At 40.0% G+C, this 12,197-nt stretch overlaps 1 protein-coding gene across 4 annotated transcripts in view; it reads right to left on the bottom strand.

Moving 5' to 3' along the window:
• The window catches only part of Gigyf2 (GRB10 interacting GYF protein 2), a 132,308-nt gene that overhangs the window by 42,294 nt on the left and 77,817 nt on the right, over positions 1-12,197 (bottom strand). For 3 of the 4 annotated variants that reach the window (XM_028789531.1, XM_028789533.1, XM_028789534.1), the window contains 4 exons: positions 6,330-6,509; positions 2,542-2,759; positions 2,287-2,449; positions 2,019-2,207 (listed from right to left, as the gene is read on the bottom strand). In XM_028789531.1, the coding sequence (XP_028645364.1) occupies positions 2,019-2,207; positions 2,287-2,449; positions 2,542-2,759; positions 6,330-6,509 (750 nt within the window). The remainder of the gene's footprint in view (positions 1-2,018; positions 2,208-2,286; positions 2,450-2,541; positions 2,760-6,329; positions 6,510-12,197) is intronic. The other variant, XM_028789532.1, reaches the window with a different exon arrangement.

Below are 12,197 nucleotides of genomic sequence, written 5' to 3'. Positions count from 1 at the left end.
ACCTGCCAGCCCATCCTATGGACAGGACCTCTCAAAGACACACAGTGACACAAAATGGCCAGATACAATGATTGCCCCTTGCCACGCCCTTGCCGACCTCCACAGCAGCCTGAGTGCTCTTCTCCCTGCACTCTACTCTTGTAGGCTCTATACTTTGGGCTCGCAAGGGCATTCTCTGGTATCCACCCCTAAACTAGAAATTACTCAAGGTTCTCTTTCTTTTCCTCAACCCTACCAACTGTATGGCTTTGTTATTGTGCTCTTCATTTTGTTTTTTGAGGCAGTCTTACTCCTTAGCCCATGATGTCCTCTAACTCTCAATCCTCCTGCCTCCACTTCCCAACTGCTAGGCTTACAGGCCTGTGCTACCACAAAAGTCACAGTTTGTTGGGTTTCTTATCTCCCTGGCTCTAGACTACTCCCATCCAGCCAGAGTTCCCTCACAACTGTTTTTTAGTCAACTCTAATTCTTCTTCATGTTTCATAGCCAACGTTCAAAACTGAATTTAATCATTCCTTCTCAAATGGACTCTTCACCTTCCACTGAGGACCTGATCTTCTCAACTACTTCCGCTATCATCTCTCTCTACCTCTTTCCCACTCCGATGTAACTAACGTCTGTCAATTTCTAACTAAAGTCTCATCTGCCACTACTTCATTTTACATGGGCACTGCCTGACTCATTGTGTTTACTCAGAAGTTCAGCAGGACATATGTGTCATAAAATACACAAGCTATCAAATCTAAGTCCCAACCATATTTTCTACCACCCTGCTTAGCACAAATAGTATCTATTTTTTAAGGGTTTGGAGGTTGCTTGAGGGACAGCAAGATGGCTTAGTGTTTTGGGGGTGCTGGCTAAATAAACCTAAAAGTCTAAGCTCAACTTTAGGAACCTATATGGTAGAATATGAAAAGTGATTTTTGGAAGCTAGCCTGTAATTTCTACTTGTAGGTACATATGTGCTTGTAAACACACATGGGACCGGGTAGGGTAGATGTAAAAAAAAAAAAAAAAAATTCAAGGCAGCAGCAGCTGCTTATCCTTTGAAGTCTATGACTTAAGTCAATCTGGTTTTCTCACTCCACTTTCACTGTTTCCTGGTATTACAACATTCTCTAAGTGGACTCACCTGTATCTATACCTCCACATTCTACTTCCTATTCCGTTTTCTCTGTAGACTACCTAGGTCTACCTAGGAAGACCCTAGTAACATCCCAAGGGTCTACTAATAGTAAAGTCCTATTTACAACCTAACTAGGAGGGATTGAAGTTTCAGCTATAAAGAGAAGCACAACACAAAAACACAGGCCACAAATCAAGGCCTACAACACTCTCAGTATGGTGAGTCCAGCGTGGGGGAGATACAGTGGCTCATACTGAAACTGCAAAGGGGCCACCTGTGAGATCCCACCAAGTCTGGAAGGCTGTGTCACCAAGGGCAGACTCTTATGGTGACTGAGTCCAACAGTCCTTCAACACTACATTACAATGCAATTTTAAGTATTTTCAGGAATAATCAGAGAAATATACAACAATGGTGCTTTTTAAGGTGTATGAGCCATTCAAACAAATATAGTTAACACTAGAGAAGATCTATAAAGACTTGCTATCTATCTAGCAAAGGTGATGAAGGTCTTCCAGACTGTCCCAGGTGCTCCTTCTGTTCCTTTGGGACAGTGCCATTTTGGTGTGAACTAGAAGAAGGAAGGCAACTATCTGCTGTGGGCATCCAAACAATGATCCTAAACAAATGTGCAAGTGCAAGCGAGACAGCTCCTTCACCTTAGGAAGTAAAGCTCTGATCCCTACTCCTGCAGACTTGAACCCTGTTCTCATGAATTTTGATCTGAAGATATGAGGAAAACAACATATGCTTCCATTTACTGGTAATGGTACCTACTCCAGTCATTCAACTCCTGGAAACAGTTCCATGAGCTTAAGTAAAAGCAGTCACACTAGTGACCCACTAGCCTCAAGAAAACCCACTTTAGTGTCCACTCTCACAGACACATACCATTCCCTCTGCTGGGGACCTTGGCTGGGACACTATTTTCTGACCGACTCTCATCTTCAGCCTTTTCCATTTGTTCAGCTTTGGGTTCATCTTTCCTCTCAAACTGTGCTGCTTCTTGAGGCTGATGATCTGAAGTGGTACCTGGACTAGCAGATGACAGTGATGTCTGGGGTGCTTCCTCACTAGTTTCTGGAACACAAAGTAATCATAAATGAATTCAGGAAGGCTTCTGTTTAAGGGTGTACAGGAAGCCTAAAATGGTTCTCACCAGCCCCTGCTTTGTCTGTTTTCTCCTCCTCTCTCTGGTTTGTCTTATCCGGTTCTTTGGCCTCTTCATTATGGCTGCTGTCAGAGTCAGAGCGTTCCTCTCCCTCCTCCACAGGCCTGAAGTCCATTTCCTGCTCTTCAGGAATAGGTTCTTTCTGCACTTTCTGTAGCAAGAAAATAAAACCAAAGTTTATAAGCATATTTGGCTTTGGTGTGAGGTCAGTGCCTATCAGGGTATTTAAAACAGATTTCTTACTTTTAGAGAGAGAAATGCTCCAGATGAGTCAAATGTGCCCATTTCTTCTTCGGCATCCTCTAAACACCATTCTGGTAAGCTATCCCTGTCGTCATCTATGCTCCCACTGCCAGAGCGCACCCTTCGGTAACCCCGTTCATCATCTCGATCTCGAAAATCAAACTCAAACCTCCGGCGGCGTTCCATGTGTTCCCGCCAGCCTGTAGAACGAGGGCCATCTGAGTTGAGGAGGAGGACAGAAACTTTAGGAAAGGTTTATGACAGTATTGGAAAAAGAAAATCATAGACAAAAAAAAATAAAGAAGATGGCTCTGAGCTGTGATGGTCAATCTCCTGAAGAGAGCGCAGGGGAGCTGAGCTCAAAGCTCAGAGCACTCCCTGTGACTGAGTGACAACAGCATTTACCTTCACAGTATTGTGGCATGTTATAAAGTTGAGCTTTTGCCAGGCGGTGGTGGTGCATGCCTTTAACCCCAGCACTTGGGAAGCAGAGGCAGGTGGATTTCTGAGTTCGAGGCCAGCTTGGTCTAAGGAGTGAGTTCCAGGACAGCCAGGGCTATACAAAGAAACCCTGTCTCAAAAAACCAAAATAAAATAAAAATAAAATAAAGTTGAGCTTTACAAGATAAATTTGGAGCAAAGCATACAGAAAGGATACCTGGAATACTTAGGCAATCAATGGGCACTGATTAATTACTTGTGTGGCCTAGCCCTAGCCAAGTGCACTTCCTGGCTGTCTTTCAACACTGAAGTTTATGCCTTCTCTTTGGTAAGTATTAAAGCAGTTCCTTTCTTCCCACAAAAACATCACTCTATGAATTGTATCAGCTCCCTGTGCTAACTCATAATGTCAAACTTACTATGCCTAATTACAAGTGCTGAGTTTTCACTTATAATTCTGATCAACAACAACAAAAATCACCAGATTACATCACTGATAGAGTATGATGTAAGAGATTTTATATGGCAAATCTCTTAACTTCTGAAAACAGAAGTAGCTGTCCCAGTGGCAAAGCAGAGTGTTCAGCTCTATATCCTCTGCTGCTTTCCCACAGGAGGAAGTTTCCTCCCCTTCCACCTTCCTCAGCTTCCTAACATCCCCAGGGGCATTCCTAAATCCACCCCAGCATACTATTTACCAAATCTACTTTCCAATAGAAAATGACTGCCTGCTCATTTTTCAGAAGTGCTCTTCTGAAAAGAAAAGGGAAGTTCTTGGTACATCTGTCCAACCCACATCTAAAGGGTCATAAAAAGAAAAATGGTTTTTAACCTATATGAGTTTTCTAGTTTTGACTCTCATCCTGTTAACAGATACAAGAAAAATGAGGCCAAAGTGAAATGCTCTTATTCCTGAGGTCAAATTTGCTAAAACTAGCAATCCAAAAAATATTGTGCAAAACATTAAGATGCCAAATACAGACAAAAACTTATGTTCAAAAAAAGAGCCTCTGATATGTAAAATATTTACTACCAGCTGAGAACCAATAATTTACATACACGTTTAAATGTAAGCCTAGAGTCATTACTTAAAAGGAGTCTTCATGATCAAATGTTGGATTCCACAGCTATCATTTCTAAACAGTCTAAGTATGCACACAGATAGGAATCTATCCTTCTAGGCACTCAGCTCCTATTTCCCTCTTACTGAGTTTCCTAAGTTCATCTCCCAGAGTAGAGGCTTCCCTGTTCTCTGAGCCCTATCTCTAGCTATATCCAGCTGTGAGCCCTGCTTTAATAAAACTACATCCCGTAAGTTGTCTTAGTCAGAGTTAGTAAAATTTTGCTCAGGAAACTAAATGTAACAAGTACGGCAGACAATCATCAAGGCTAACCACAGCTTTATGGGCTTTACATCTAGAATAAAGTGAGGTTTTTTTCATTGTATGAATCAGTCTAAAACATTGTATTTAAAATTTTTATTCCAATTCTAATAAAATATTTCTATAACCTAAAAGGTAGAAATTAACCTATCACACCTAAGTAATCAGACAAAACATGCCAGGCTTAAAAAGCAAAATGTATTTTTTTTTTTTTTTTTTTTGGTTTTTCCAGACAGGGTTTCTCTGTGTAGCCCTGGCTGTCCTAGAACTCACTCTGTAGACCAGGCTGGCCTCCTCAGAAATCCGCCTGCCTCTGCCATCTGGGATTAAAGACGTAAGCCATCACTGCCTGGTAGCAAAATGTATTCTTAAAAAGAAAAAAGAGAGAAAAGAGAAAAGAGGAGGGGAGGGGAGGGGAGGGAGGGGAGGGGAGGGGAGAGCAGGGCAGCACATTTTTTCCCCCTAGATCTGTTTTATCTTTATCCCCTAAAACATCTTTTAAAAATACATGGACGAGGGAGCAGCAATGGATTGTGAAGCTGACAGCAAAACTAATACGAAAGACAAAAACAGAGAAAGATTTAGAAAAGATGAAGAAAATGCCATGTGAAATTGTAAGCTGTTGGGAAAACAAGAGCAAAAGACAGCACTAAAAGCTGACCCCTTTAACAGAATCAACATCACACACATGGGCCCAGAAGCACTTGTCACCTTCTAAAACATTCACCTTGTTTGTTTTTGACTAGCTGGAATTTCTCTTCTCCTTCAGCCCAGATTCTGTCCATTCTTCACTGAATGCTTGTTGGGAACATAGGTCTGCAACCCTTCTCCTTACAGGCAAGCTCAGCACAAAATGCCTTAATGCCTTGAGGAGAATTATGACATGTAGTTGCCTAGGATACAGACTAAGGAGAACTACCTAGATCCTATGATATAAACAATGCCCACTCATGACAAAAAACCTGTGTAAGATGCAGCTTTGAAGAACTGGTATAATCATCAGGTTTTTATCTAAAAGTTAATTTCATAACGCCTCTATCTACATACCACTTGATAACAAACTAAAAGCTTGCTACTGTATGTCAACTAAGTTAGAGGTTTGGCTAACAACCTGACTCTAAAAAGAGGAAAATACTTACATTGATATATAGTACTCACTACCACTCACTACCAAGGTAAGCTCCTCTGGCATATAGCTAATATTATTATGCTTCGTAGGGCAGACACATGCACATTCTCTGTCTGTGTGACCCCACAGTTCAAGCTCCAGACATATGAACATCATGAGGATGAAAGCAGCAGGTCAGAAGAAAAGGGCTTCACAAAACATCAGTGTCTTCAATTATTGGCATAGCTAATGCCCAAGAATGGTTTGAAACATTATGAGTCCAAAACAACTTAGAAATTTACTAATCATTACTACTCTTGTTCTCTTTTCTAAGGTCAGGAGGAGAAAAGAATAAACTTGTGATTATTTCTGACCTGAGTTTAAAGTTTATTCTTCAAATAAACCCTCCCTCAAAAAAAAAAAAAAAAAAATCACATTTTTAAGTCAGGAAAAATGGAAGAATAATCCTTTCTTGTTCAGGAAAAATATCCATGAAGACAAAACACATGTAATTATACATTTATAAGTTTATTTCTTTAACGCCCTAGTAAGTTTTAAAGAATGCTACACATAGATTAAAAGATTAAGAGGTAGACAAACTGAATGAAATCTTCCCTCATGTTTGCAGGTGCTTCCGATTACACCGTAGTATTTGCCCCAGGACAATAGAAAAGTTATTTCAATCAACTGGGTAGATGTGCCGGGGAACTGTTGAAATGTTTTGTAGTAACCACACTGGGCTATGAAAGTATAAATGATTTATTTTTAAAAAACTATTTTCCTTTTCCATTAAATCCCAAACATTTTAGCAAGCTCTCATTTCAGCTCCTTTGTGCTTTATATAACACAACTCTTACCAGGGCTGTGAGGCCGCCACCTCTCTCCATCCCTTCTTGATCCAGCTAATCGCCAACCTCCATCTTCATCTTCTCCATTTTGTTCCTCTCTAAAGATTCGCCAGTTTTCACTTTCTGACCGTATAAATTCATGCTTTCTCCCCACAGATGTTGGTCCACTTTCGTCAAAATTTGGTCTCCCTATAAACAAGATAAGAAAATATGGTAAGTTAACTCTTACCAGTGAAGATTTTGAAAAGCAAGTAATACTTCAAATCAAACTCATGGCCTATTTGTTCCTTTCAATGTTCAAAAGTTAATAATAGACTGTATATATACAAATATTACACATTTATTATAGCTGACTGGTCAAAGATTGGGCTTTTTTTTTGTTTTTTGTTTTTTGTTTTTTCGAGACAGGGTTTCTCTGTGTAGCCCTGGCTGTCCTGGAACTCACTCTGTAGACCACGCTGGCCTCGAACTCAGAAATCTGCCTGCCTCTGCCTCCCAAGTGCTGGGATTAAAGGCGTGCGCCACCACCGCCCAGGGGGCAATAATATTTTAAACAAAAATAGTATGAGCAATTTTAAAAAGCATACAGTGAAGAACTACACAGATGGCTCACAGTTTGGAGACCTGCTGCTCTCACAGAGAATCCTGGTTCTGCTCCCAAACCCAGACAGCAGCTCAGAACCCTCTTCTGATCTCTGAGGGCAGGCACCAGGTAGGCATGTGGTGTACATTCATACATGTAAGCAGAACAGGAATACAAATAAATCCTTTACCCCAAAATTCATACAATTAATATTCAACTAGTCTTCCTTCTGCATAAGTCTAAGAGACTTAGTCCAAGAACCATCATTAGGTTCTTATAAAGTCTTCCAAAAACTGCCCATGCATTCACTTGATCATGTATATGTACCTACTACACACATATACCCTAAAGATGTTACAGAACCGGGCAGTGGTGGCACGTGCCTTTAATCCCAGCACTTGGGAGGCAGAGGCAGGCAGATTTCTGAGTTCGAGACCAGCCTGGTCTACAGAGTGAGTTCCAGGGCAGCCAGGACTACACAGAGAGACCCTGTCTCAAAAAAAAAAAGAAAAAAAAAAAAAGATGTTACAGAATACTGTTTTTGAACTACTGCTATTTTCAGACAATGGTGAATCTTGTCAATCTTTCCCTATCAATGTACCTTTTTTTTTTAATTTAATGTATATGAGTACACTGTAGCTGTCTTCAGACACACCAGAAGAGGGCACCAGACCTCATTACAGATGGTTGTGAGCCACCATGTGGTTGCTGGGAATTGAACTCAAGACCTCTAGAAGAGCAGTCGGTGCTCTTAACCTCTAAGCCATCTCTCCAGCCCAGTGACTGGAGTCATTCTTAAAATGACTTTTTTTTTTTAATTATATGACTACCTTAATTAGCCAGCTAGCATGAATGACTCTCCCAAATCATGGAATGTATACATTTCAATCAACTGTTTATTTTTTCAAAAAAAAAAATAAATTGGAAATTCAAAAGTGAAAGCTGGGCATTGTAAAGTTGTGTTTACTCAGCAATACAGGAATATGACAAATTGAATTCTGGACAGAATTCAGAGCTATGTTGTCTAAAAATGTCTTAAGAGCTATATGGCTGGTTTGAAAAATTATAGGCAAAGTAAACTAAACTGGTACTTTAAAATAAGATAATTCTCAATTATGCAAAAAGTATTTTATACTGTATGTGCTAACATATAACTCCTACCATCTTAGCAATTCTCACATTAGTTAAAAATGAAGAACACTGATATTCTCAGTCTGTAACAGTTACAGTTACGTATTCTCTTGGTGACAAATCATTTCAATTAAACCATTAAAGAAAAAAAAAGAATCTAATGAGGAAATCTTTGCTTCTAGTTATCTTATATTACATTTTATACATACTAAGATTTAACATGATGTTTGTCAACCCAGTTTTTAGAATGTTAGAAGGTATTATTCTAACTAAATAATAAAACTCCTTAGGATCAGTGTGGCTGGATGGCTCAGTGGATAAAAGCACTTCTGATCAAACCTGACAACCTGAGTTTGACTCCAGAGACCCAAATGGTGGAAAATCAGAGAACTGACTTCCACAAGTTGTCATCTGACTTCCACACACATGCACTCTACTACAAACACACATACACACACATACAGACATACAGACACACACACACACAAAGAGAGAGAGGGGGGGGGGAGGGAGGGAGGGAGGGAGGGAGGGGCAGGGGCGGGGTGGGGAAAGACAGACAAATATGTCATTTTAAAAAACTTTTAGCGTTGCCCATCGTCGACAGCCTAAAGCCTTCGACCATCGATGTGACTCGTCTCACATCAGTGTTTTGGGGTTGTGAACTTGTCTAAGACCCCCCATAATTAGACATCCAAATTCAAAATTCACATAGTTGGGATTGATCATAAGACGCCTTCTCTAACTAAACAGAGAAGGGGGAGATGCCAGAAGCCAGGACCCTCACCCTTACCCTCACCCCCTACCTTTCCCCACCTGCACAATGTCCTCTGAAGCTTGTTAACTGCAAGATCCTGCTTAGCAACTGCAGATAGACTCAAAGCAGAGTACCATGTCTTCTTAAAAATAGCAGGGAGACCATAACTCAAGCAGTGTACCGTATCTTCTGAAGAACAGCAGGTAGATCATAATTCAAGGCAGTGCACCGTATAGACCATGACATGTTTCAAGGCACAGGCCAAGAAGATTTTGTACTTTTCCACCACCTGGCCCCTCTTACCCCCTCCCCTTGTAAAACATGCTATAAAAAAGCATTTCATGTTAAAAAAAAAAAAGAAATTAAAAAAAAAAAAGGAAAAAAAACTTTTAGGAAGGACATCATCTGCTAGGAAAATCACTCCTCTCCTTTTGCTGTGGTCAACAGCTTCCAGGAGCCCCCACCCCATTAATCCCTAGCTGCTGATATCCATGAAATACTTTTCTGTTAAAGGTGAACTGAACTTACTGCTAAAAAACAGAATATACCTAAACTAATAAGCCATTACATTCTGAATCTAAAGTTGTTTCTGGTTGTTTTATTTTATTTTGTGTTTTTGGAGACAGGGTCTCACTATGTAACACTGGGTGGTCTGGAAGACACTATGGAGACCAGGCTAGCCAGCCTCTGCCTTTTTGAATATAGAGATTAAAGCTATGCATCACCATGCCTAGATATGAATCTAAAATTTAAAAGGCTTCTGTCATCAAGGAGTCATTCTCTGAAGGAAGCCAGCTACCACACGGTACCTACGGTGAAGCTCACATTACAAAGCCGAGAGGCTCTTCATTTCCACAAACTTAAGACTAAAATCCCAATCCCAAAAGAACTGTAAAATGACCAAAGAGGAGGCAGACAAATTTACTGCTGTTCCATAAGACACTACAGCCCAGCCATGCAGACAATAAGTGAAGTTATTTCTTGCCCACAGAAGCAGAGAAATAAACATCCATCATTCATTCAGGGCATGGTAGCACAAACCAGTCTATCATCCCAGCTCTCAGGAGATAGTGGAAGGTGGATCAGGAGTTCACATAAGAATCTGAAACCAGCCTGGAGTAAGACTTTAATTCACAAGTCATTCAGCTAAGTTCTGGGGTCATCTTATCAAACAAATACACAAAATATAACTGACTTAATCTTCCAATCTGAGAACATTGAGGCCCAATACATAACCTACGGGAATTGTCTAGAATCACATAAAATTATTAAATAGCATAGCAGAACTCAAATGTTAATCTCCTGATCACTCAACAAAAATGCATAGCACACTGAGTGCAAGTTACAGATTCAAGTGTGGACACACTCTTTCCTTGCATTGTAAGAGTGCCCAGCTCTCCTGCTTAGATTAAAAGAGGTCAATACTCTTAACAAAGCACTGTTTGCTATATGGCTTCATGAGAAGTCTAGCTACCCTTACAAAAGAAAACTTAAGAAGAAAAAAACTTTTAATGTATCCAAATATGAAAACAATGAGGGATGAATTTGCCACATCACAAATGCTATAGGGCTTTGAGAACACAGTGCTAATCGCAAATGGCTAAACTAACAGGGCCACTCATTTTTATCATCTGCTTTTCTACACGGAGCCTTTGAGTAGTGAACATGTCAAAGTAAGCAACAGACCACTAATGGCAAAATGCAGAACACACCAAACACCAATTATAATTTTTCCTACTAGAATAAAATGTTAGATCTACTTTATTAAATAAAAATTAAATTCAGTAAAATACTAATAATTCTATAATCTTAAACTGAACGTTAAAACAAGTCTGCCAAAAAGTTCAAGGCAACCTAAGCTATACTATACAGTGAGAAGAGAGTGGAGTAAGAGAGCAAGCAGGGAGCACACAATACAGCGAGCACGTGAGAACATGTGAGAACACGTGATAAAGAAGGAGCAAGCACACGCGTGCGTACACACACACACACAGATGATTAGTGTCCTCCCTTCCACCACCCCCCTCAGACCCTGGCTTCATTCACAGTTGGCCTCAAGTAACCCTCTTACATTTAATTTGCAAATGGCTGGGTATAGGCCATCACGACACAGCACACACCACACTGTCACTGAAATCTGTATTTCAACTGCTTTAAAGCCCCAGTTTTTACTTCTGAAAGCAAATATTTCTCTGTAATTATGCATCTACTAGTAATGTCAACAGGTCAGTTTTATCTTGACATTCTCATTTGACGGGGAGTAGGTTCGACATGAAGCAGCCTGAATGTACATGAACAGAGTTCAAATAAATTTTAGTTACTGGGTGGCTATTACTACAAAACTATTTCTAAAACCTGCTATGTACTTTTTCACATATCAAATATTCATATGAACAACAGCAATAGAAATGTTTCAATTATGAATTATTGATAAACCAAGGAAACCCAGAATAACAACAGTCCCTACAATCCCACATCAAGACATTTTCAGGGGGAAAAAAAGATGAAAAAGACTAAAGGATGTGTAAACCAGCTTCACTCTCTCCTTATCTCCTCTTCAAAAAAAACCTTGTAATTCAAGTTCAACATTCTTAGGTGGACACATGACAAATGTGTAATTCAGTGCGTTTTCATCAGCAATTGTATAAAATCAACGCCTTAGTTTAAAAAAAAAAAAAAACAACAAAAGTAGCTTTCAAAGATCTTCACATATGCCCTCCCATCAGGTCTTTCAAATCTATACATTTTCCTGATTTCTTAATTCTGCCCTTTTGAATTTTCTTTAAAACTTTATTTGGGTAATGGGGTACACATACATCAAAATCCACATGTGGAGGTCAAAGGACAATTTAGTAAAGTCCCTCTCTCCTTCTATCGTCATTGGATTCTGAGGATCCATCCCACTTGGGTCACCAGGCTTCCACAGCAAGTGCCGTTATCCACTGAGCTCTATTGCCAGCCCTGATCTCCATCCGAACCGAGTATTCGTTTCCCTCTGAAACCAGCTTCCCTTATACAGATGCACAAGCTCTCACTCACTCACTCTATGCACAGTTGTGATGCAGTGCCCTTAAACTGCTGACACCTAAGCTGTGTTCTGCTTTTCCCAGTATGAACTGTATACTGATGAGCACTCTTATACACAAATTTTGGTGAGCAAATAAATGTTTCTTTAGGAATGCATAACATTTAGCTTTTGTGATTACCATCATATATTTTCCCAAAGAAATGGTATTTCTTTGTCATCTGTCTGTCTTATTCAAACCTCGGGTACAAGTTAACATGACGCCTCGTCCATAAACAAACGTAATTAGACACACAGGATTACAAAGACAGGCTTGAACACAGCACCTGCCCTCTAGGCCACAGACCAGAGATACACATGGAAATAAAGGACCCGATACTTTAC

Source organism: Grammomys surdaster, unplaced genomic scaffold, assembly GCF_004785775.1.
Source record: "Grammomys surdaster isolate TR1022 unplaced genomic scaffold, NIH_TR_1.0 125846, whole genome shotgun sequence".
In the NCBI taxonomy this organism is placed as follows: Eukaryota; Metazoa; Chordata; class Mammalia; order Rodentia; family Muridae; genus Grammomys; species Grammomys surdaster.
The sequence above is the reverse complement of the archived record's forward strand: the minus strand, read 5'-3'. Positions and strand labels throughout refer to the sequence as shown.